This window comes from Colobus angolensis, unplaced genomic scaffold (assembly GCF_000951035.1).
Source record: "Colobus angolensis palliatus isolate OR3802 unplaced genomic scaffold, Cang.pa_1.0 Scaffold117, whole genome shotgun sequence".
NCBI classification, from domain to species: domain Eukaryota; kingdom Metazoa; phylum Chordata; class Mammalia; order Primates; family Cercopithecidae; genus Colobus; species Colobus angolensis.
In genome coordinates this window covers 6,925,210-6,951,975 of record NW_012112808.1, presented here as the reverse complement: position 1 = coordinate 6,951,975, position 26,766 = coordinate 6,925,210, and the positions used below count along the sequence as shown (strand labels likewise).

Genomic DNA, 26,766 nt, shown 5'->3' with positions numbered 1-26,766 from the left:
CACCCCAGTCCCTAATGGATGTTTGTCTAAATGACAGCACCCAGTTTAGCACTGTTAACACTCCAGTTAGTGGGCGGGAGAGTGTGGGCTGTGTGTGACAGTCGGGGGCATGGATGGCAGGGTCAGGAACCTTCTCTGAAGGAAACACTTCCTCCTCCAGGATCCAGTTCTGGAAGCACCTTTGTGTTTTCTCTGCCTCCTACTGCCTTAAATTAGGAGTCAGACTATAAATATTCATTGAATCAGAGAATCTCACAACTTCATTATTACTCCTCTAAATACAGTGCTGGACTTTCTCTAAGGAGCCCAGATCTCTCAGCCTTGACAGGGACAAGCTTACAACAATTGGATAGTGCCATCCAGGGTAGGGACAGTGGGCTGCCATCTGGGGTCAGTTCATATTGTATTATGCAAAACGTCCCTTTGTAGGTTTGATCATGAGCTTGATTCACATAACCAGCCACTTTCCAGATATGTGGCTTCCATAGAGTAGTTAGCAAAATGCACACGCATTTCCTTTTTGTTCACCATTGTCCCAAGCACTGTATGTGGATGTGTTGGACGCAGTGGAGCCTTTCAGGAAACAGCAGGACGATGCTAGGCAAAGCATGACAGGTCTTTAGAGGGACATGCCTGCTCTAACCCAGGCCCACAAGCAGACGACGCACTGAAAGGGGGAGCCATGAATTGAGCGTTGACAGCGGGCCACGGCGGTCCGAAGGCTCAGGTGGTTGTCAGCCATAAGTTTAGCTCAGCTCTTTGAGTAATTTGTCACGCCTCGCTCAGCCCCTGCTGGGCCAGCACGTGCCAGCTTAGTGTCAGAGTGCCTGTTCGCCAGACGGCCACTCAGGCCTAACGTCCTGCTGTTCCCTGGACCAGCGGCTTGCTGGGGCCATGCACGGAGGGCCGAGCCATGGCGACAGCCAAGTGCTGTGCAGAATAAGTGTGTTCATAATGAGACGTGAATGGCATTAGTGGGTCCCTCTAGAATTGGGCCTGAGCAGGCGCCTCTCGCTGAGGAAGTTTGGCAGCCTGTTCATTAAGGCGAGTCACCAGGAGTTCAGCCCACAGTCGAGAAGCCAGTTCAGGCTCATGCTGCCCAGGCCTTGGGCGGTTGTGCCCATCTATATAAAAGATCATAAATCATTAGAGGGGCCACTTTGGAAATCTTCAAACTTATTTTCCTCGCTTGAGGTTGCATAGAGCAAGCTTATGGAGAAATTCTGGCAGCATGCTCTCCAGTAGTGCTTTCCACGGTGACAGGCATGTCCTATATCTGTGCAATCCAGTATAGAACCCCTAGCCACATGTGGCTATTGAGTGCTTAAAATATATCTAGGTGGGGCGGGGGCGGGGGGGGGGCAAAGCAACTGAATTGTAGCTTTTTATTTTAATTAATTCAGATTTAAAATGATATAGCCACGTGTGGCTCTTGGCTACTGTATGGGATAGCACAGCCCTAGAATGCCTGTGGTCTCCTCATGGTATGAAAATTATCCTCTGAATATAACTGAAGGAGTAGGGAGAGGAAGAGCCTGCATTTAGAGATCGGTGTGCACCCTTTGCCATAAGAAAGTAGAAAAGTATTTGGCCATTTAAAAACACATGGTCTCTTGAAAGCTGATTGAAAGGGCATAATTGTCACCAACTTGTATTTTTAAAGAGGCCATTTTGAAAAGATAGTTTGGAAATGTAGTGAGAAATGCTAGAGTTACTTTTCTTCTTCTCGAGCTGCAAATAATAAACTGATGGTGATCCACATTCCCTGTGTTCCTGGAGAATTAGCATGATTTTTAAAACGACTGAAACATGTCTTTTAGCTTTTGCATTGATAATGAGGAAGGGGGAAATGAGACGTCATGCAGACTTCCCCAAGTGTTAATTCATAACGTCGTATGTGCAGTGCCTCCATCCATTGTCGGGTTGTTCTGACGTTATCCTGTTACTGGAAGTGCATGATTCACCTTCTGAGGAAACAGAAGCCACACACAAAAGGGGAAGATTTGCTTTTTGCCCTGTGAAAGCCTGCCACACGCAGGGGTCCTATTAAGACAGCTGGAAAGTTGCTTCAGTGTGTTACGCTTGTAAGTTTTATTGGTGACTGGTTTTTGATTACACATTTGAATGCTATGTGTTCCAGACTGCAGTTTTAATTAAAAGGCAGTAGTCTTTTTTTTTTAAATTGCACTGTACACTCTTGGTAGATTCTCTCACATAGTAGTTCTTATTTTCCAATGTTCACAGCTTGTCTTGGTTAGAGGGTCTGATGCGCCCTCAGAGTATATCTTCCTAGCCTTCTCTCTTCCCAGTAACTTGCATCTTCTTATTTTTAAGAAGCATCTGCACTGTTGTATTACCAAGTTGCTTGAAGTATCAACTCATGTCAATAGGCTAAGAATGTTTTATCCACTGAAATAGAACGTAAAAGATCTACCATTGTCAGTGGAAAGAGATGCTGTTGCAATCAGTGTCTCCTGTTTTTGTTTAAATCAGCCCTAATGATCTTATGATGTTATTCTGTAACTGTTGCCTTATATGTTTTTTAGTATTACTAGTATTGAATGCAATTAAAGTCTAAGAGAAACTTAGGTCTGAAAACCAGAATTTTGGTATGAATTATGACTAATATTTAATTTTCTGCAAGATGGTAAAGAACCTGCAGGATACTTTTTTACACAGAAAAAAATGCACAACAGTATTAAAAGTGAATTCTGTCACTGCTCTGCATGCCACTTTGCACACGCACTTTTTCCTTAACCGGTTACCGCAGCTATGAAGAGCGAGCTCTGTATCTCGAAGCAATAATTCAGAACCACCGCGAAGTCATGACATTCGAGGATTTCGCAGCCCAAGTCTTTTCTCCCTCTCCCAGCTACTCCCTCAGCGGAACGGGTGAGTGTCTACATTATTCTTCTCTCCCGCGCTTAAGACGCATTCGAGCAGCGGATGTACACCTGTTTTTCACAGATAAATGCTTGCAAATTTAAGAAGAGCATTCTCCCTCTGAATCAACTAATGAATATCAAAAGGAATGATGACATTCATTTTAATTTGTTTTGTATTCGAGCTGTTCACTCAGTTCCTTTCTTCAGCTATCCTGTTAACCTTCAAATCTAGCAAGGTTAATGAACTTTTTCTCAGTAATGTGCTCCGGTTCATTCAGGAGTGTGGGTTTCTTGCTGAGCTGGGAATATGTTGTTTAAAAGCGATGCCCAAATCAGTGCTTACTTATCAAAAAAGAGTTCCTCACAGTGGAAGCCGTTGCTACTAATGCTAAATGGGGATTATGCTGCCGAGATACGAGGGTCAGGGATTAATGCAGGAGACATGGAAGGACAGTGTCCCGGGGTCCATCATTACAGCAATGCAGTGTGCGTGTGTCTCTCTGGAGTGGTCTGTGTCATGTGGACAAGCCGCCGACCGGAGCAGCACCTGGTGTGGAACCCGTTTAGAAACTAGCTTACAATAATTTTCATATATTAGGGCCAGTGGAAAATTGTGAAAGTTTCCATAGATTTCCTTGTTTTTAGGTTTTTATTCTTTTTATATTTCCAGCTTGGGGGGAAAAATACATGTACCGCCACTTGAACAGATTATATGATTACTGTGTGTTTCTTTCAAATAATAGAATTATAACTTGTAAATTTCTGTGTATAATTACAGATTAATTGCCTTTCAAAGAGTAAATGGGATATTTAGCCAATGCATGTTGAAATTCTCAGTGAGGAGCTTCCTTCTTCCACTGCTTTAGATGCAACTGTTAGAGTGCTTAATAGATTTCTCACCTGTGTCAATTGTCTCTGAACACTGCCTTACTTCTCCTATTCTGATTCGTTAACAAATATCTTACACACAAAGTGAAAAAAAATTAAATCCAGTGAAATAAATCACTTACAAATAAAATCAGCCATGCATCATTGTTTAACATCGCTGGCCTCAATCCTCGCCTCTCCGAGCTTTGTTGGGAGATAAGAGGGAGAGGCACGCACTTGCGCAGGGAGCCAGGAGCAGCAGGCAGAAGGCTTGGGAGATAAGCAGGCTGGCAGAGGTGCAGGAGCAGCACGATTTGCATAATCACGCCTCTGCTTCCTGGTGAGGCGTCAAGGAACACTGGGATGGCCTCTATTGATCTTTGTTGAACTGGAATACTAAGCAACATGAGAAAAGCTTATAACTTAAAGCTTTGATTAATGTTTCTTACATTAAAAAAGTGGAACAGCTGTGAATTGAATTCTTTTATACACTCTGCCAACATTCTGTCTAAGACAAAAAAAATTCATTTCAAGGGAAATGAAGATTTCATACTCAGTCTGGCTAGAGATTTTAAATTGTTTCTAATTTTTCAGTGCAAGAATATGAGGGATCTGTAGCAAAGCTAATTTTTAAAAGATCTCATTTAGCTTTTTCCCACCCTCATGAGATTATTCCCCTCTTCGTGAGGACTTGACTTTTCAGTGCAGGTTGTTTTTTGTTTCTTGTTTTTTTGTTTGTTTGTTTCTTTTAACTCTTGAGAAAGCTTTTTATTTCTTAAAATTAAACATGTAAATAATAACTAGATGTTTTCATTCCTTAACTGTTACATTCTTAAGATTATTAAGATATTATCAAAATGAATAATGATGGACCTTGTTTTCTATGTATATTTTAGCCTCTGTATAAACTAATTTGATCTTTTCCAAACATTCATAATTATTTAAACCAATTGAAATGGGGGAGATTCTAGGAGCAATTCGAGTTTTTAAGAACTCTACTTGGAGAGGATTGTCAATGGGCTTCTTCAAGAATGTCATATTTTTGAAAATTGCCTACCAGAATAAAGATTCTGACAGCATGTGAGGGTGGGCATTGGAACTTTTCTAAAAGGAACATGAAACCAAACATGGACTATCAAGACAAATGCTACTCCCTCCACTTTTCAAATTATTAACATCAGTATTACATTTCATAGTGTTCATGGTTTAAGGTATTCAGTGTTGAGTGGGAAAATTTTGTATACGTCTATCATACCTATCCTTAAGTGTGATTTTTTAAGTCTAGGCATAATGTTCTGTTTTAATTCTTTGCATATCTCCTCATAACACTGAGCAGGAAGGAAGTAGATATACTCTTGATTTGAACTGAAATGTGGGGCACTACAGTGAGGATGGAGCATTTCAGCACCATAGACAAGCACGTTTTCAGACGCATCTTCTCATTTACATACTGGCTTCGCTTTTGAAGAATCCCTGTCCACTATCTGTTACTACTTCTACAGATGAAAACATTTGTCATTTGTTTACACTGTTATGTTCTCGGGACAAGTGCGATCAAACCCAGATGAGCCAGCCAGCTTAAACTAAGAAATTGAGGTGAAGTCTGTTCTTCCAAGCAACAAGCCAACTGGAAAAATTGACCCTGAGCGGCTTAAGCTCCCACAGTGCACTGAGGACCCAATCAGACCATCTCTGGCCCTCAGTGTCATCAAAGCAAGGCCTTGGGCTTGGGCCCACATGCGTATGCACAGTCTGAGGAATTAGTGGCTCCTAGGTTTTCTTTGTATCCTCACCACAAGGGGCTTTATTATTAATGAAGAGGGAGCGTCACCTGAACACTGCATTCATTCCACACTGTATTGGTAGCAGCAAGCCAGAAAGCAGCATGCAGCTCCCACTTCTAGAGGGAAAGCCCCAATATCAGCCTTTAAGTCTGAAGTGAAAGTGGGAGATGTGCTCAGTGGGAGTGGCCTGTGCCTGAAGGTTCCACTGTTGGAAAATGCCCTCTGCCTCTGACTTCCCCCATCCAGGTGCTGTTTCCCATCCGCCCAACAAGCCCTGTGGGGACGGGGTTGGCCAGGTGAACAGGCTTCCGTTCAGGATGTGCTGTCAACTACACATGGTGATGTAGCTGCTAATATATGAGTGCTCAGCGTTTTTCAAAGAGCTTTCAAAACAAAATCTATTTTCCTAATCAGAAAATATTTTTAAAGACCATCATATCTACCTTGTATCTATTCCATCCATTACTTGTATTGATAACACCTGACATGTAAAGATATTTCAACCGCTTTTTTACCCAGCACTGTAGTTTACCTTCCTTTTTTGACCAGCAATAAATATAAATAATCTAAAAGGTAGCTAGTGTCAAAATATTGGTTACAGTTAACATATATATGTTTTATGTATAAATACATTTATATACACATGTACATTTCTCTCTCTCTCACACACACACATATATTGAGGTGGGGGACTAAATTTGTGTTTCCAATCATATCACCAAGAAAGAGGGACCAGCAGAGAGGCCTTGAAAGGGTTAACTGGAATGGGCACCCTCGACTGCTGGGAGGGACTGATGTAATCACTGCAGCTCACAGCCAAGTGCATCTGTTCACCATGAGGTCATTCTTCTGCATGCTAATGATTTGGAAAATCAAGTCTAGTGTTTGACATTATCAGAAAAGATATAAATAGTGTAAATCTTTACTTTTTGGAAGTTGCTCTTATAAAAGAGAAAAAAGGAACTTTACATTGGACCTGAGATTTTTTTTTCAGAACTGCCTTAAAGATTGTGTCTGGATCTAAAAATCTTGGAGGAATCCACTGTGTCTGCTGATAAATCAATCCCCAGATCACTATTACAGTCACAGCTAGCAATGGTAGCCAAGGGCTACAGGTATGTCTCATTTAATATCTAATTTTAAGAATTTCCAAGTGCCTTTGTCAGAAGTTGATAAAGATAGATTTTTCCCAAAGAATGTTCAAAACCAAGTTAAATGAGTGGTTCTTCTCAGAATACCCAAACTGACTTGTGTTTACTGAAGATGCCAATACTACGTATGGTTCCTTTCTCCTTCAATATTGCTATAGAGAGCCAGCAGAGGGAGCACAGATCTTTGTTTATTTGTTAGCCCTGCATAAACACAGCATTTGATTTCTCCAAGATATGGTCAGAAATACTTCCTCCTTTATGATAGGCTGGATTGTAAAGGCTCCAGGATTTAGAACAAGTGGGAGAAAATTCCTCACTATGCTTCATCAGAGTCTGCCACTTTTAATGTAGGTCGTATTTGGAGCTTAAACCAGATTAGTCTGAGTCGGTCTTAGGATGCCGCTGCCGTTCCTGCTATTGCACAAAACTGCAAACTTTCATCTTTCACACAATTGCTTGGACGCCCTCGTGGAAAGGGTTATTATGCCACTTACCTAATGAAAAAGACTTTTGTAGCTTTTCTTCTACAACACAGTCATTATGTTAAGTTTGCAGAACCTTTACCAGAAGACTCTGCCTGGTGTCACTGAGTCATTTTGGTGGCCAGTAAAATCTTCTCCTAAAACTGCAGATGGAGGCACTTATGTTACACATTTGCCTCAAAGCATATCTATGATGTAGACACTACACGAACTCCTCTTAGAACTTACCAGCCTTTGCCCAGAGAGATACGGCTACACCCAGCTTTTGCTTGGTAAGGCCTCCGCACCATATGCAGTCTTGTCATTCTGCATGCAGTCCTGACAGGTAATCTTCCTTGGCTCTTTCACCGAGCAGTTAATAATCAAGTTAATTCCTAGAAACAGCACCAGTAAATCCTAACCCAAACCCCAAAAAAGAGTGTCCCCGCTCATTGAAAGGATAGTCATGTGACAGACTCGTTCCATTTGTATTCATTCTCTCCCTGTTAAAGTGGTCTTAATACGGTTTTAATCAATAGTACTACTTTTGAATCTTACGTGTTCAACTTCCCCATAACTTTGCTGAAGCCAGCAAAGAACATCACAGAATGCTGAACTAGAAGGGACTTCAGGAAAGATCATGTCTAACCCTGTCACATTAATTTTGAGTGAGCTGAAGACCAACCCATGAAATGACCACCGAAGGTCATGGGCAAGTTGGAATCAGGGCCAACTCAACCTTCACATCCCCATTCCCCATGGAAATGCCAGCCCTGTGCCCACACTATAGTGATAATCCCATAATCAGAGCCATGGCTACCAACTCTATTCATACTAAAGGCCAGAATCGTATTTTACTCTATTCAGATAATCCAGAAGTTTTCCCTTTTGGTCTCACTCTGTCGCCCAGGTCTGGATTGCAGTGGTGTTAGTACAGCCCACTGCATCCTCCCTGTCCCAGGCTCAAGCGATCCTCTAGCCTCAGCCTCCTGAGTAGCTGGAACTACAGGCATAAGCCACCACATCCAGCTAATTTCTGTATTTCTTATAGAGACAGGGGTTCACCGTGTTGCCCAGGCTGGTCTTAAACTCCTGGGCTCAAGCGATCTGCCCACCTCGGCCTCCCAAAGTACTAGGATTACAGGCGTGAGCTACTGCACCCAACCGAGAAGTCTTCCTTAAATACAAGTTATCTTATATCACCATCTATTCAATAACTCAGCCATCCCACTCAGCACCCTCAGCACGCTTGGCTGTAGCTGGCCAAAGTGTTGCCACACGTCTTACAGACAACTGCCTTGTACAGATGTTTCTTCTACCCCCATAATCCCTTCTGGACACAGCCCAAGTCTTCCTTCCCTCATAACTGGCTTGATTTTGACCACTTTTGCTTTGATTTTTTCCAATTTAGGATGTATTCTTCTTGCAAAGATGGAACAACACTTACCAGTTTTTTTAAAAAAAAGTTTTTTTACTAGCTATCATTCCATCACCAAGACCCAGTGGTGCTCACCTCTGGCTGCACGTTGGAATGCCCTGTGAAGCTGTAAAGATACTGATGCTTGAGTCCCTCCCCTAGATTCGGATTTATTGGTCTGGGGTGTGGCTTGAGCGTGGAATTTTAAAAAAGAAAAAAGAAAAAAAAAAAACTGAGGACATTTTAACATGCAGGCAGGACTGAGAACCACTGCCCTAAATCCTCTCTGTAATATTTAGGTCTTAATTTTAGTGCCACCTAACTTGTGATTATGTATATCTTGATTTTCCTTAGCATATATAAGCCTTTATCCTGTGTGTGTGTCTCCTGTCCGTAATGGACTGTAAATTCTTTAGAGAATGGTACATGGGATTTATTTCCTACGTGCAACAGGAGTGAATAGAAAGGAGGACAGAAAGGAATCAGGCTGTTGCTTTAAGTAGCACAGGTGTGTCTCTAGACCGCAGATGGTGGGCCTGATGCAAGATGCAGAGCAAACACTCATAATTATGTTTCATCTGTCCCCTCCTTCCCAGTCTCTTAGTGAAAGTGGGCCACCGACAAGAAATCTGATAAGAAGCCGGTGTGGAAAAAGGCAGGGGAAGTCAGGAGCTGGCGAATCCACAGACTGAGTAGCTGAAACTTGATTCAAGGTGCTTTCGTAGATGGTCTCGAGGGTTTTAAAGGGAATTATCGATCACCCTGTTTAGCACCACTTTAGGCTTCGTGCTTCTTCATCCCTTTGTTCTTTTAAAACTTTTTTACTCTCCTCGGGGTCAGCTCTGGAAGAGATGAGACAAGCATTCTTTTCATTTGCTTGGCTAGAAAAGCGCCGCTGCTACCTGTCAGATGTTACCATCTCTGACGTGGTCCCTGTTGCCCCTGGAGGCTGCCACTGAGCAGGACTGTGCAGGGCACTTCAGGCAACACAAAGTAAAGCTCTGGGAATCTCATGCAGGCCTGTGTCTCTCCTTCCCTTGTGAAGCTTGAAGTCTTATTGGAGAAAAGCAGATACTCATGAGCCACAAGAAATGGCTATTAATAAGCCCAGATAAGTTTCCTCCAAACTATAACCTGTGTCAAAAAGATAGCCAGCCAGTGGTTTAGTCCAGTTGGGTTGAGATTTCCCTGAGATGAGCCATGTCATTTGCCTTGTGAACTTGAGGAGAATGAAAATTTGCCTCGTGTGTGTTAGATATTCTACTAAGCATCCTGCCAGCCGGTTTGGAACTTCCGCACATTGCCTAATGTCTGAGAACTGGAATGCCCATGGACAAAAATAAAAAGATAGAGGATAGGAAATGTGAGAAGAGCAGAGAGAAAGAAACCACATGTTTCAGAGCCACTGCGGGGACAGTGACAACTCCTGACAACTCTGGGGCTGATGCTGGGGCTATTCATGGGTTCCCAGAATAAGAAGTGGCCTGAGATCATTCATTTTGAAGTGTCGATCTTGCACTGAATCTGTTCCTTTGGCAGAACTCTGAAGGTGCAGCTTTTTCTGTGAAGTGCTGCGTTAGGTTCTGGATTCCCAGTCCTTACACGGTTTTAAGTGCAGGTGGCATCTTCCTCCTGCCTGGCTGCTAATTACAGCTCAGGGGATGCTTTAGCAGTTGCCAAGAGATGGCTGGCAGGTACCAGGAATTTTTCTCAGAGACAATTTTTGGAAATAACTCTTAATTAAAGCTTGTTTGAAATAACCTTGAGAATTTGTTTCAGAAGAACCTGGAGCTCCCGACACCCCAGGTTCACATTCCTTGTGAACCGTGACTGTGGCCCTCAAGTCCTCCTGGCTCAGCAGGTGGTGCATGCACAACCTCAGCTGCTGAGGGGCCTCCTAGAAGACTCTGGTTTTGCTCAAATTCCTATTCAGCAACAGCCAAACCAAAGCAGAGGCCAAATGGAACCTCTCTTATTCGCAGTTAAGTCTTCTGACAGAAAGAAGAAAGAATATTTTATACTGTCCTTTTCCAGGAAGATACAGGATAATAACAGGAACTAAACCTGTCAGTAGCACAGGTTTTCTCTATAGAGAAAAGCCGCTTCCTTTTTGCCCATTAGCCTTTAAAGTCCCTCAAAACAGCTGAAGGAATAAAATCCCTTAAAAATGGAAACATGCCCATCTATTTTGAAATAAATAACTTTATGTATTTACAACATTGATGTGGCCAAATTCTCAGTACACAAGAAACCTAGTAGCATCACCGTGGACAATGACGAGAAAGAGTAGGGAGAACCCTGTTTTGTGACCACTTCAAGAATATAAGACAATAGAATCCAGATGCATAGAGGACATGTTCCACCTACCTGTGCCCCCACGCAGAGGCTCCTCTTGCCTTTCCCGCAGCACTCAGCTGTGACCTGTGGTGGGAACCAGTGGCCTTCACCATTCCAGCATCTGTCTTCTCCTGTGTGGGATTGTGTGATCTATGAGATTGCCTGAGGATAAGGAAAAGCAATCACGGGTCTGGCTTGGAAAGGTTCCACTCCCCCATACCCCTAATCTCAGGCAAAACAGGCAGTGCGCACACCTTGCCTTGCCATTGCTGCTGAACGTGTTTGGGCAGACCCTGCAGTCAGCGTGCATCCCAGAGCCCATGCACAGTCATTAGGGAAGCCCTGCTTCCTAGCTACATCCCTAGGGTGCAGAGGAGCAGCTGGAGAAACAGCGCGACTCCAGTTAGCACCACAGCCTCCAGGTAACATCTGAGCATGCAGCTTTGTGAGGCCAGGCGCTTCGGACTGGGGTGACAGTCGCTGACCCAACAGCATCGCACATGAGAGTCCCAGAGGAAATCAATCACCACGGAGAAGGAAGGAGGAGACCAGAAGTGGGAAATCTGCAGCCCGCTAGGCTGACTCGGCTCTTTCTCCCACTTACCCAAACCTAGCAACTTGCTCGAGGCCAAAGTGAGATATTAAAACTCAGGTCCACTCAAGACCTGGGGACACAGAGGGACGCACCTTTGCTACAATTTCAGTAGATGCGAACTGCAGCTTCACTCCTCAGAGCGTCTCATAAAGCCCACAGAAGTGGGTTTTCAGACATTCATCCCATAAATGTTTACCAAACACTGAATATGCCAGTTGCAGAGATGGGCAAGACAGACAGGAGCCCTTCCTCCACTGGAGGCTCACCTTCCAGACTAGGGAGTAGACGATGGTGTCTGCTCTCAGGAGCTGAAGAGTGCTGAGGAGAAAAGACAACAGGGAAAGAGCCTCGGGAATGCTACTGAGAAAAATCCAACACACCTGGGGTGGGGTGCACTTTAAAATAGGGGGTCAGAGAAGGCCTCCCTGGAAAGGCGGCATGTGAGAAATGATGAGGAGGGAGGGGCAGGAAAGAGCAGGTGGAAGGGCCTGAGGCAGGGACTCTCCCGGCACAATCAAGGAACAAGGAGCCCAGCCTACTTAGAGCTGAGCAAGCCCAGGTGGGCAGGAGGAACAGGAAGGTCAGAGTGGCCTTGCGGGCAGAGGACAAGACCTTGGCTCTTGCTCTGTTGAGTTGGGCAGCACACAAAGACTGTGAAGCAGCAGAGTGCTATGATATGACTCTTCTACAAAGGGCAGTCAGGCTTCAGTGGGGAGGAGGCACTATGGCGGGGGACAACTTCCATGACAGTTTACTCGCCATGTATTCCCATCTCCAGACACGCAACAGGCATGTCATATGCGTCTGGTGCCTGAATGGATGTTATGCTCATATAAGAGGTGTTCTGCCTGAACATTCCCTGGGGGGCACTAGCGGGGCCCTCAGCAGTGCCCCCTCACTCTAGCACCACAGAACACAGCCACTATCCTGGATTGCCCAGACAGGCAGAACGTGGAGCTCAGCCACATGTCCCACCCTGCCCTCAAGACCCTGCAGACCCCTGTGAGTTCCAGTTCTTATGAGTACGGGTCGCAGATGGCCACCCCCGCTACACAGAAAGTGACTTCAAGAAACTTTCAACACCTCAGTGACACAGAAGGGGAAGGATGGGAGGCCAAGGCTCCCTAGCTTTTTTTACTCTTACAAAAAAATGGTCTCCAGGACTCTGTGAACTGTAACCATTCTTTATGTATGTGTAGAGATTTGCAGTTTAACTGCACACTTTCCCCAGAGTCCCCCTCCCATGGGGCAAGATTGCTCTGACAGTTGAAGAATGGAGGCAGGCTGGTTGTCCATCACTAGGTGGCTGTTCATGTCCCGACCAGGGCTCGAGCACTTAGGCCTCTTCATTCTCAGGACTCATTGCTCCACCCTACAGCCCCCCTGCCTTTCCGTGTCTGCTGTGGGGGACCCACCCACAGGAATGAACAACCCAGTGGCAGGGAGGAGCCCTTCTTCAGAGGCAATGGCAAAATGTTCCTCCCTGAAGGCAGAAAGGACTGTTTTCTAGAATGTGTGACCTGTACAGTTTTTACAGTGGCAAAGGCACACCCACTTTGGCACAGATAACTGAGAAATTTAACTAAAGGGTTGCCTACTTTACAATTCAAAAGGAGCACCAGAGAAATAATTCACATATAACAAGTATCTTAATTATGGGCCAAAATTCCTTTCTGAGGACAAGACAATTTTTATCAGTGAAACTACCAGACACGTCCATTGCCTCTGCAGTGTTTCCTCAGACACCTCAGACAAATACCTAGAACTCACTGTCCTCCCACAATCACCATGGATGTAACTGCTACATTTTCTTGAGCTGTTGATTATTAGGGAAATTTTTACAATATAGTCCTGAGTGGCGCACACACTCCCAGTGTATCTTGGGACAAATCACACGGTAATCCCACCTCACTGCAGCAGTCACTCCTGAGTTGTTTTAAAACAGATCAATTCAAGTTAGGATAAGCTTGGGAGACCACCTGGAAGGGAAAACAAGTCACTGAAAAGCAGTGTGCCATCGGTGGGGTGGCCCTCTTTGCTTTGAGGGTGGTGCGAGGCTGCGAGGCACAGCAGGAGAGGTGCTGGTGGCATCTGCAGAACTTCATAGCTGCCCTCATTCCCCTGCTTGCCTGGGTGCCCCCGGGGGATTTTTTTCCTGAAATCTCGGAGCCATTTCTGTTGTGTCACTTTTGGAATCATGGAAATAGTAGTGCCACCCAGACCACCTTCTATTCTATTTTGCCATTTTAAAAACAAGCTTGTTGAGATCTAATTTACATATCATGCAGTTCAGCCATATGAAGTATACAAGTCAGTGTTTGTGGTCTATTCATTAGGTTATGCAACCATTACCACAATCAAATTCTATAACATTTCATCCCCCTTTAAACAGCCTGCCGATAGTCAATCCCCCTTCTCCCCGCCCACCCCTCAACTCTATAAACAACCACGAATCCACTTTTTGTGTCTATGGACCTGCCCATTCTGGACATTTCATGTAAATAAAATCATCCCATATGTAGTCTTTGGTGGCTGACTTCTTTCTCTTAGCATATTCTTAAGGTGCCTCCATGTGTAGCCCATATCAGTATTCCATTTATTTTTATTGCCAAATATTCCACTGTACGGATAGACCACATTTTGTTGGTCCATTGATCTGTTGATGGACATTTGAGCTGTTTCCACCTTTGGTCACTGTGAATAATGCTGCTGGGAACGTTCAGGTCCTCTGTGGCCATTCACTCCTGTGACTTCAGTCTGGTAAAGTACACAGACTTCCCATGGCTAAGATGCAGCGGAAATCTCGGTGCTTATGTTCTGTGAGAGTGAGAGAGGGTCTGGAAACATTTCTTTATGATGGCCTAACAAGAAAGTTGACACCAAGATATTAATTTTAAATTTATAATTTAGTTTAATTTAGTAATAGAGCCACACAAGTACATTATAGTCATGGAAGAGAAAGAAAAAAATGGCAGGAAAATTCTTTTACCATTGATCCACCTGCTCACTTAGCCCCGGCACGGGAGCAGCACGTATACAGGCACACGCTTCACGCACTTTTCCTTCTTCCCTCCCTTCCTGCCGGTTCAGCTGTCCCAGCTTTCGGCTTCTGAACCATGGGTGATGGGCAAGACCAACAACCAGAAAGAGGAAGCCAAACCCAGAGTCAGAGCCAGGGCCAGGACACAGCCACTGCTGCTGGATTGGAAATACTGGAAGCCATCCTTGGGCCATTTGGAGATGTTAATTAGGCTGGCTAATTCCCACTGGCCTCGGGTTGCCAGTGTTGAGTGTGTGGGCTTACCCCATCCACTGCCTGCACCTGTTCCCTTCCTCAGAGCCATTCCAAGGGATCTGAATAGCCCAGACAGCTCTCTGATCTCCCACTCTGTCCGCCTTCCTGCTGGTAGGATATTTAGCACTTGCCTAAAGCTGGAGTCCTAGTCCACTCTTTCTCTCCCTCATCCATGCCAGCTCTCAAAATAATTCTCTTTCCTAATTATCTTGAACCAGCTAATCATTTTCCACACTGACTGTTCAGTAACCAGGATCCAGGGACAGGCAGCCGTGTTTCTTGTCTGACCCTGCCCAGCATCATCCCAGGTGGCAGTTCTGGATGACAGCCTTTCCTCAGAGGCAAGAAGCTTGGTTCAGAGCCTTGCTCTCTTGCTATCCCAGTGAGTACAGCTGGAGAAAGCATGCCATAGAAAGGCCCACCAATTCCTGGAGCACCTCTGCTAGGTGGAGCCGCACAGAACACAACACATCTCCAGCCAGCGTCTTGTTTCCTGTCCTGCTTTAAATCCCTGTTGCTATCCAGAGTATCAGAGAAGTCACACGAGGCGGACGAAGCAAGACATCTTTCTTCAGAAGTGACCTCTGGATTCCTCCAGCTCAACTCTGCGCCTGAGCGCCAGTTGGCCACAGTTTGGCCTTTTGGTATCTGAGTTAAACTGTTAAGGGCCGTCCCCGAGGAGTCTTGCTCAACTGCTCTTAGATATGAGTGGGGCTGGCTTCGATTCCCAGCCCCACAAATAGGTAAAAATGACTTCGAATGTAAAACACACATTAATCCTATAACCCAGTGTCACAACTTTTTTTTTTTTCTTTTTTTTTGGGGGGGAGACAGAGTTTCGCTCTGTTGCCCAGAATGTAGTGCAATGGCACTATCTTGGCTTACTGAAACCTCCACCTTCCCAGTTCAAGCAATTCTCCTGCCTCAGCCTCCTAAGTAGCTGGGATTACAGGCGCCCGCCACCACACCCAGCTGATTTTTTAGTATTTTTAGTAGAGACAGGGTTTCACCATGTTGGCCAGGCTGGTCTTGAACTCCCGACCTCAGGTGAGCCACCGAGCCCAGCTGTCACAACCTTTTATCCATTATCACCCCACCGTGGAGCCTTTTGAGACATTTTGGTTTCCTAATTGGTCCCCTCCCCTGAAACAACACAGAAACATTGTGTATCTGCTTACTTACAGTACTTATACCTGTGCTGTACACATATAAAGAGTAGGCTATTTTGCCACCCCAAGGGGTGATATCCCCTCATTAGCCTGCATGCTGTAACTTTTCTCCCAGATCCCCCAAAGGCAGCGGTTTCATCTGCTTTGGTCACCACTGTAACCCAGAGCCGAAAACAGTGCCTGGCACATATCTGCTGCCCATTTGACAAAGGGATAGGACAGTTAGGCTTTGTGTCTCTCCCCTATCCCCGCCAGGCGTCAGATCCCTCCTGGCCTCTTCCCAACCCCCATCTCCAAGCACATTGCCCTCCAGGTGCCCTCCACACTGTCCAGGTTGCTCAGTGCCCTGTGCGTACCCCAGAGATGTATCAAGAAGCTGACAGCTTACTCCTCTGCTCCACGACTGGAACCCCACCCTTTGGGAGCACTGCCGTGTGTCAAGGGCAAGTGACATTTGAGCCCCATGGAATAATCAAGGCAGCCCCCAACTGTCTCTGTCTTTGCATCTCCTTAACTCAACCATGGATTGGCAGTTACTGAGACATTCTTTGTGGTCCAGCACACCACACCAGGCTGCGTCTGGGGACACACAGGAGAGGGGCAACCCAGTCCTCATCAGCAATGACAAACAAGTCCTCCATTGTTAGCTGCGCCATCTGCTTTCTTGGTTTCTACCAATCGGGTGCCTGTACACACAGCATAACCAGGGCTGAGGGGCTGCAGAGGAGTGAGATCAAGGAGCCCCTTCATAAAGAGACCCTTTGCTCACACTGGAGGGTGTCAGTGGCATGGTGCTCTAAAAGCCGAACTTCCTCAACTCAAGGAAGACCCACGCAGATATGCTGTATGTTTGCCCTCTTCCATGAGGGGAAATGGGGGCCCTACAGCACAGTGCACTGGGGGGAATCAGAAATCTAAACCATTAAATCTTCCAGAGGATCCACGGAAAACATTCTAGTCTGTGACCAACAGTCAGCAGCAGCCCAGAGCCTCTTGTGCCCAAAGAGCACAACCAAGGGTGGAGAAGGAACGGTGTTCACGGTGGGTGGGAGTCAGACCGAGTGTGGAGAAGGAACGGTGTTCGCGGTGGGTGGGTGTCAGACTGAGTGTGGAGAAGGAACGGCGTTCATGGTGGGTGGGAGTCAGACCGAGTGTGGAGAAGGAACGGCGTTCGCGGTGGGTGGGAGTCAGACCGAGTGTGGAGAAGGAACGGCGTTCACGGTGGGTGGGAGTCAGACCAAGGATCATACACGAGCCACGATCAGTTATTGATCCAGAATCTCCTAACCCCAAATAATTTTCTTGGGAGAAAGGGACAATTTTCATCAATAGATTGGAAAAGATGTCTCCATAGCAGTGCACATTTCTTTCATGGAGCCTTGGCTAAGAGAATGTTAGTGGTCTCCTCCTGATGGCTGCTGGAGCCACCATCTTAGAAGTTTGCCCCTGTCACTGTGCCAGCCTTGGCAGAGGGGGTCAGCAGAAAATCTATGTTTACAACTGTGGCTGTGCAGAGAATGGTCCATGTCGCTGATAAATGTCCTTTGTCTGGATTTGATGGTTGTCTATTGACACAGAATTCAGGAGAGTAGTGGGGGCTGAGAGTTCAGGAGAAGCTACTGCCTGATGCAGAAAGAGGATGCATTCACCGAGGAAACCCTGCTGTAGAAAATAGGATGGTGTGGAAGGTGTGGAAGAACCTCTCACAAAGCATAGAAAAGCTAAGATCCCCCTCAGTTCTGGGTGACTGCTGAGACCCTGCTGCTCTGTGGGTGAGAGTGACCTTATGGTCCAATTTTCCTGCTCCAGGGTCCCCTCCCAAGCTTTCCTCCGCACAGGATGCTGTGTGTTCCCTCCCTGAGGACTGTCACATTGCAGGTGACACCAGTATTAACACACTGTACGTAACTCAGAAACCTGTAAAATGAAACTGGGAGACATCTAAACTTGCCCACCTAGGGGGTTTCAATTATTTTTTCAGGTCATCCATTGAATTTCAAATGCTTGTCTTGAAAAACACTTTTATCTTTGTATTTTAAACAAAATCGGTCAGGAAAAGTTGGAGAGCAGGAAAAGGATATAGCTGTCAGTGCGGTTCAGCCTCTGTGGGGCTCCTGACAGGGTCTGCATGCATAGACCCTGGGAGTGTTAATGTCTCTCTCATTTCACATCTGCAAACATGACATCGGCTTCTATTTTGTCCTATCCAGTAGCGTTTTCAAGTGAGTTTTCAGTTTTTACTGATTGACAAGGCTGCAGAACTGCTTGGGCAGCTCAGGGATAAATGTATTATTAGCACTGTGTTAATGATCAAGTTGGAGCTGTGGGCTGCTGTGTATGTATTCACTCGATTTTGTGTTCTTTCCCTTCAGATTAAAACACGTAAAGGTCTCATTACAATATTTGAGCAAGGTAAGACAGACACTTCAGTGGATTTGTCCAGCCACCCTGCTTTGGGGAGGGGGTGGGACTTTTCTAACCGGCTGCCCTCGGTAGCGGTAGCGGACCCTGCATCGGTGCTCCTCGCCCTCCTGGGCCTTCCCCTCCCGAGCGGCCCTGCCCGCGCTCCTGCCCCTGCATGTCTGCGCTGCCCGGGGAAGCCCAGCCTTGCCTTTCTTCTGCCCGTGCACTCGGGGAAGAATCCGACACCAACACCTGCCATCCCGGAAAATGTCTTTGTCACCTGCCCTTTTCTGTGTGGGGCTGTAGAGAGCCAGTGGGCACAGGGGCCACCCCCTTTTTTGTTGCCCAGGCCTGGAGGAGCAGGGTCTTGAGATGGGCCGATAAGACACGGCACGTGCTGGGCCGGCCTTTGGCCGCCAGCCTTAATGGAGGCCTCTGAGGCCTCCACGCGGGGAGGGCAGGTGGTGGCGGGGGCTGCTGAATGGAGCAGCTGGGGAAGGAAAAGCAGATAAAAGCTGCGGAGTGCAGAGGGTGGAGACACAGGGATGCGCTGCAGTCTAGGACCCAGAGGATAGGCTGGCCATGGCAGGTGTGACCTTCCAGCCCGCCTTTCCGTCCTGGGTCTGGGGTCCAGGCCCTGCCTGCAGCGCTCTGATGGATGGTAGCTGCCTTGGCAGGGCTGTCTGAAAACCCTGTCCCGTGTGGCCCGGGCTGCACCACCTCCCAGGCTCACAGGTGGAAGGCAAGCAGTTGGTAATGACAAGGATCATGGCAGTGCCGTTCACAGGAGAAAGCAAGTGAGCGAGCTGTCTCGTTCATGAGCCTGTCACCCACAGTGGAATGCAAAGCACAGAACCAGTCACTTTGTCCCAGTAAATATGGAAGTGGGATGTTAGGGTCCAGATTTGTTGGTTTATCCAAACCTTCACCCTCCTCTGCCAGGCAGGGCTGTTGGACCTGCAGGCCAGAGGAGCAGCCGGCGCCACAGCCAGCTGACCCTCCAGCCAGCTGCCCTTTCTCTTCCCGTCACCCATGGCTTAAGCTCAGGCCTGGTATTGTCCCAAACTGGGCTCACTTGTGTCAGCCCCAGCAGGTGACACGAGCCTCAGAGCCCAGGTGCTCATGTCAAGATGGGGCAGAAGAGGGCTGTACAGTCCCCTCTGAGCAGGGCACTTTGCTGCAAAACTGCATTTGCTGAGACCCCCGTGTCCATGCATGTTCTGCTTCTGCCGCCAAAGTCGGGAGGTGAGGTTCGAGTGTCCTGTGAATAAATCCATGGCTTCCATCACCGGGAAGAGGCAGTGCGAGTGGAGCCACAGCTGCGAGTGGACGTGTCATAGGAAGGCAGCCCTACCTTGTGTCCTGCCTACCCGTCCTGCAGCTGCCACCTCCCCACCACAGGGTGCTGTGGCACGAGGGCCCAATGCAGATGACAGTGTCCCAGCGGAAAGCTGGGGACCAGAGGCGTGTGTAGGGCACTGTGGCACTGGCTCCAGCCCAGCTGCAGGGGTGGCTTTGTCCTTTGCCCCTGGCCATGGGATCCCTGCTTTCAGGTGCACAGGCCCCCTTCTCTGCAGAGCTTCCTGCACTTCTCCAGGCTCACTCAGCGGGACAAAGCTGGCGTCCCTCTGTCCATCTGCAGGAACTCGAGGTATACCCTCTTTCCCTCTTTATCCTCCCTGGGTGAGTGGGTGGGGCAGAGGAACTAAAATGTTTTCCTTCGAATCCAGAATTAGCAAAGGTTCGCGCTTCCTCTTTGGATCTCACTTTGTATCTTTCATTTACTTGCTTTTTCTTTTTCTTTTTTTTTTTTCTCCTTTATTCTAATCAATCTAATCACCATAGTGGGCTGGGTTGTTGGAATATTGTCTGGGATTAAATCGAGTCTGTTCTCCCACGCTGCCCCACACGCTGGATGAAATGCCAGTGCCCACCACCAGCTACAAGGGGATGGAGAGATGCCTCGTAACAATCCAGCTTCTCTTGGGATGATGGTCTAGCTGTGCTGCTTTTGTCAGAAGCAGCCTGTTTTTGTGTTCTGGGGTTTTTCTAGTGTGGTGTTTTTTTTGAGACTGGGTCTCACTTTGTCACCTAAGCTGGAGTACAGTGGTGCTATCACTGCAGCCTTGACCTCCCAGGCTCAAAATCCTCTCACCTCAGCCTCCCAAGTAGCTGGGACTACAGGTGTGCACCACCATGCCTGGATACATTTTGCAATGTTTTTGTAGAGCTGGGGTTTCACTATGTTTCCCAGGCTGGTCTGGAACTCCTGGGCTGAAGCGATCCCCCGACTGCGCCCGGCTGCAGCCTGTTTTAAAGATGAGAATAGTGGGCCTTCTCTGTCTGCCCGACCTTACCGAGCCTAGAAGAAGGGAGGCAACAGTGAAGCCCCTGGACTCTGAAAGTACTGAATTTCAGAACGCCCTGAGCCAGGTTACTTCCATAGGTCCAAGCATGTTTGCAAATATTGAAACTCTTCCTAGAAACAATAAGGTAAGTTCAGAGAATGAAAAAAAGATGCTGTCTGTGAATAAAATAACCTACTTAACTTAATTTCAAATGCCACTAATAATAATACTTTCAAAGGCCAAAGCCCTGCAAGTGAATCACGCAGGGAGGAAGATGTGGAAACTCTGCTTTTGAGGTTTGTTCCCAGCAGAGAAAGTCATGCAGGAAACTTGGGGCATAATACAACAGGGTTTAAAAATACACTACAAGGGGAAGGTGATGAAACGATCCCCTCGCTCGCAGAACAGCCCAAGGGGAGACCCAGCTCCACCCGCAACGGTGGCTCGGTGTTGCAGCAGGCCTTCTTGTATTCCTCTGAGCACGCTGACGGCAGCCCTGGGGAAGCGCGGGATGCAGATGCGCAGGTTTTAATTTTATTCCTTTTCCCTCCGGTGCTGAGCAGCTGTATGCTCATCTGGACTCATTCAGACAAGCAATTTAGTCCTGACCTCTAGTCTTAGGCCCTTTGGGGAATAATGGAGTTGTAACTCATTGTGTAGAATATTGATATGTAAACAAGTGGAGATTCCAGGAACACCGCCAGGGATCTGCAGCGCGTCCTCTGAAGTTTCACGGGCTTTTCCGTTGACTCCAGCCACTGCTTCTTCAGTGGCTCTTCCTCCCTTTCACTATGACCAGATGCCTTTTCTCTTCATTCTTTACTTATGAATTGGACAGTAAGTCTGAATTAATTTCACAAGATCCATATCTTCTTTTATGCTGCAGAAAAGCCCAGAGCAAAGAATAAGAAGAAAGACATTCATGTATTTATTCATTCAACAAACATCTTTGCCGGCATAGCGTGGGAGGAGGTCACCAGACCCTTCTCCTGGGAATTTCCCTCCCTTCCGAGTGCCACAGATCCTCCCTGAACTGTGTGGCCGTAGGGCCTCCATTGCCTCCGTGACTCAGCAGTTCTCTGCTTCCTTTGCAGGGGCCCTGGCCTCCAGTCTGAGTGCTGACCTCGAAGAGCCCCTGAGTGAGGAGGAGACAGAACACCCTCTCCTGCCTCTGCCCCGGGCCACTAAACCCAGAATCTCCAGGAAATTTCATTGCTGTACTAGTGCCCTCAGCAGGTCTTCCCATTAGTGGACTTCTGAAGCCCATGGTGAATCCCACTACAGCATCTCAGATGGGACTCAAACTAGGCTGTATCATCTTGTCCTGAAACCTCACAAACCTTGGACTTCCAAAGAAGAAACGAAAAAGTCACCAAAAACCAGGGATGAACCCACTGTCACATGGGCATTGGTGTGGCTGCTCTGGGCAGATCACAGCAGGAAAAGATTCTGCGCTTTCAGGGAGGGGCAGAGGGCAGCTGGCTTCTGCACCTCAAGTTGTTTCTTCTCATTTATGAACCCAAGCGTGATTCACAGAGGGGCTGGCGAAACCATTGTCTGACTGAGGAATTCTATCTGCGTTGATTTTGCTGGTTCCTTTTAAGTTAGGATTTATGGTTTACTCAAAACTTTCATCATCATGGAAATTGGCTTTCCCCAGGGTGTTTCGCCCAGGAGACTTTTACCTCAGTTGTCCAGTGTTTCTCCACCTGGTACTGACGCCCTCTAACTGAGCGAGCTTCTGCTCACCACGCAGAGGCCTTCAGGTCGTGACAGTGATGCCCCTATCTTAGAACACTCAGAAGATTCCAGAAATACAGGGTCCTGTCCTTGCATAAGTTCCTGCAGGACAGGAAGTGTCCCAAGGCTCAAAACAACACAGACCACATCCACACAAAAGGCGCATGCCGGCTTCAGGCGCTAGGCTGAGCCGGGCACCCCCGAATGGCCTTGTGCCTCCAGAAGCCTCACGCTGCAACTTTGCTCCTGTCTGCTGCCCAGAGAGGCCTCAGACAGGCCTCAGAAATGTTTCTTGTCACACAGCCTTTTGGTAGCAGATTCCAAGCAGGGCTGTAATCCTTCTATTTTTGCCCATTTGGCTCCAAGGAAGGCACATTAGACCTGTTCTTTTTTTTATTTTTTTTATTTTTATTTTTTGTCTTTCTTAAAAAAAATGAATGAATTAATTAATGAATGAAAGAAAAGAGAAGCAATGGGAAGCCCTCACCTGCTGCAGGGCACTGGGTGGGCCCTGCCCATCCTGCAGCAGGGAAATCAGTCAGCAGTGAAGAGCTGCTGGCACGGACCCCGGGCTCTGCCCTGGACCTTTGACCTGCCTCAGAGCTAGAGGTTTGCTCCACCCCGCACTTCACTTGGGAAGTAAACCCAAGAAACTCATCAGAGTCAATCCCCACTGCGCAGGCTTTGTTCTCACAGTGGCTGGGGACAGAGCAACGCCCTGCAGTGGGAAGGGAGAGCAGCACGAGAGACGCAGCGCCTAACTCAGGGCGTATGATGGGTGGGCCAGCCCTGGGAAAGGTGGGCCCTGTGCGTGAGGTCTCCCTGCCGTCCTCTGCCCTCTGCCCTTTCACACACTTGTTACCTTCAGGCTGCTTGGCCACCCAGGCCTGAAGAAGCCTTCTGGGGCTCTCACCCCATCAGAGCGGCCATTTTCACTGAGGAGCCAGTTTTTTCCATTAGCTATTGAGCTGGTTTGGCTGGAACCTGGCCTTTGTAGAGAGAACGGGAAGACCCAGGAGCCAGACTCACTCTTGGGACAAATGAGAAAGGGCTGAGCTGGTCGTTCTGTTGGAAGGCCGGGCCTGCTCATCCTGGAGAGAATTTGCTTTTCTGCTTTATAGGGGATTGCAGGTAGCACTTGAGGCCAGGCCACTGACAGGAGCACCTTGAGAATCACCTGAACACAAGAGAATGAGGGTGCCCCAAAGTGGAAGGAAGCTTCCAGCCCCTGGGCTGTTTTGGGAAGGGCCCAGCGCACTCCCGGGGCCTGAAGGGCAATGTGAAGAGTGACTGCAAGTCCTGGCATTTTCTGTGGTGTCAGCAAATGCCCCTTTATTTTAAATGATTCCAGACTCCAGACTTCTGGGCAGTGTCGCTTGGCCACCGTCACTCAGGCTTGATCCTGCTGTTGAGCTGCTCCTGTCTCCTGTTTACCTCACTCCTGTTGGGAAGGCCATCGTATGCTCCTAGGCTCCAGAGTCCCCTGTAGGTCTCTACCAGCAGGTCGCCTCTGGGAGAAATTTCATCTTCAGGCTCTAGAAACTCCTGTTGTGGAATTCCTGGCTGTAGTAGAAAAGATATGTCAGGATTTAGAAATCGTATTTAACTATTCTGGACTTGGGCTCCATGATTTCATTTTGCTTCCACGAACCAGCCATCCCGACCTTGGGGTGGAAAATTCAGCGGTAGGCAGCAAATAACTCAACCTTCCTGTAACCCCTGAGGACCCCATGACCCCAGATGACAGCCAGCAGTTTGGTGAGTGGAGTTTTTTTTGAGCCCGCCGCTCTCAGGAGCAGCTTTGGCCAGAGATTTGGAATGTGGAGCAGGGAATCTGACAGCCACGTTTCTTGTGGTCACATGGACTGGAGTCGTTTTTGTTATTTGGGGTGGAAAATTGCAATGATCAAGTTTCTTTTTTTTTTTTTTTTTTTTACTTAGAAAAGCAAATATTGTGTTTTTGTAATAAATCCCTTTCAGCAAAATTGCGGAGGATCATTCATCCAGTAGGGCCCCACCTGAGGCACAGCGCCGACTCATCACGGTGGTACCAGTGGGTCAGCCATCTGGAAACAGAAGTGGCCCTAATTGGGCCAAAATGTGGTAAGACTCGCTGGCCTCAGGCAGGGCCAGGCCAGCTCCCTCACTTCTCTGCGCACCTGTTCCCAGATTCCATCCAGAGCAAAGTTGATGTTTATAGTCTCATTGTACTTAGGCTTTTGTACTTTAAAAAATTATGACTTTTTAAAAATAATCAAGCCTTCAGCAGACAGAAGTGAAGAAATTTAGCCTGGGTTGCCTCACCAACAAAGTCTGCAGTTCCTAAGAGCCCCATGTTGGGGAAGTGGGGTGACCCAAACTTGGCGACATGGGTTGATTGATCAGACCCTTAGCCTTACAAACAAGAGCTCATGCAGATCCACAGAGCCCTGCACATCCTGTCTTCCTGACCTTCCTCAGGTGGCACCACCTGCGCCCCACGGACCTGCTGTATTGGTGTCATGTGGAGGTCTGATGAATCCTTTAAAACCTAACTGTGATGTCGTAAATGTAGCTGTGCTACCTTTATATCTACTGAAGGGGAATGTCTGCATCCGAGGGAGATTCAACAGGAAACAACCATTGTTTTAGTTGCACTCAGTCTGTCAGTATGACATACACATGAAATGAATGTTTCCCTATGTTTTCAGGTCTACAATGTTTAGTACATGTAAATAAGGAAAAAAATGGATAAATACAGTAAATTAAGTTATAGCGTGTCATTTGATTCTTATTTTGCTGTCTCTTGTTATTTAATTTTCCTAATGCTCCACATCTAGGTTCCTTCCTAGGTGGTAGGAACACCTTGCAGACGTGTGTGCGCCAGGGCACACCACGGCACAGGCAGCCACGGCGAGAAAGCACACCTCTCCGCAGATGGCAGCCACCCGACTCTTCAGTTAACCTCTTTTACTCTTTAATTCTGATTTACTGTGATGATTTCATAAAGTAGAAACACAGCACTTCAGTGCTATATGTTTCTCTCATTCTCATTATAGTTTATAAGAAAATAAAGTTTAACCTGGCATCTAATAAAAAGGTGGTTTTCATTTTTATTGGACAGAATTGTTTGAAAGCATATTTTAACTAAAACCTAAACATGTATCCAAAATGGTAGCTGGTACCAGTGCGGGGAAGCTTACCAACATGTTTATGTAAAATTGACCCCGTTTCCTAACATGGAATGCTGAGATCCAGTCACAGGAGGCTCTGAATCCAAGCATCATGGTTGTAATCTACTTAAATCGCTTTCTCTCTTCATGATTAAAGGGCTGGGTCAGTGTCGCCTGCTACCGCAATATCCAACCGAGCCCACAATGAAATGTGCCCCTTGCTCCATCTTTCCAGGACAGCCCCCTTCTAGCGGTCAGGAGCCCCTGTCCCTGATGAGCAGGAGGCAGCCTTAGAGGTAAGTAAGTGATAGACAGGATGTGATAACGGTCTCCTGTTGGTGTGGCTGAAGCCGGCTGATGCCCCTATCTAAGGACTCCAGCCATCTCATGACAGCCTGGCCGGGTGGCCTCTGCCAGCGTCGCAGGCTACTCATGCGCTAGGCAGCAGTGACCTTTCGGGTCGTTGTATTAGAAGTCTGCAAAAATCATCCATTTGTCCAGTTAGCAAATGTTTTTTGAGTACCTAATACTTACAAAACATGGCTGTGACCTCCTAAATGGTCTAGATGCCTTCTTGGGAGTCAAGCAGACCCTAAAATCAATGTTTAGCTTTTCACTGGTAACAAGAGCTTGCTTAATGGTATGTCCTGCTTCTAATACTTGGTACCTCATCGAATGAAGCTTGATGTGGAGTTTTAGAGCTTTGTGGCCTGGATGCAGTGGGTGCCACCCCGTGCATCCGCAGCGTTGAAGAATCTTCATAAGTCAAATGCGGGTTCCTGACTGCTGCGGACTCTGACCTACCAGGTCTGGGCTAGAACCTCAGCATCTCCACTTTTTAAAGCTACCCAGAGGACCTGCAGGTAGATCTGGGTTGAGGGGCTGGGCCAGCCCCCTCAGGAATGGTCTGGGCAGCACTCATCCCCCACCTGCACTGAGGGAACATCGGAGACCACTCCCTGCAGGACAGCTCTTTGCTCTACAGCTGCTCCTAGGGGCTGCATTTCTGCCGCTCACTAATGACTCGGCGTCATAGGTGATAGGTCAGATGTGGAAATGGTTATTTGAAATTAAAAGGATATTTTTCTCAAAGTCTTAAATGGTTTACTTTTTTATATCTTTGTTTTTGTTTTCACCAAATTGTTTTCTCTACTACACTTTT

General features: G+C 47.1%; 1 protein-coding gene across 2 annotated transcripts in view; it reads left to right on the top strand.

Moving 5' to 3' along the window:
- The window catches only part of RALGAPA2 (Ral GTPase activating protein, alpha subunit 2 (catalytic)), a 321,938-nt gene extending 296,414 nt beyond the window's left edge, over positions 1 to 25,524 (top strand). Inside the window, exons 38-40 of one of the 2 annotated variants that reach the window (XM_011963148.1) lie at positions 2,771 to 2,892; positions 18,334 to 18,373; positions 21,807 to 25,524. In XM_011963148.1, the coding sequence (XP_011818538.1) occupies positions 2,771 to 2,892; positions 18,334 to 18,338 (127 nt within the window). In that variant the 3' untranslated portion in view covers positions 18,339 to 18,373; positions 21,807 to 25,524. The remainder of the gene's footprint in view (positions 1 to 2,770; positions 2,893 to 18,333; positions 18,374 to 21,806) is intronic. The other variant, XM_011963143.1, reaches the window with a different exon arrangement.
- The last annotated feature ends 1,242 nt before the right edge of the window (positions 25,525 to 26,766 follow it).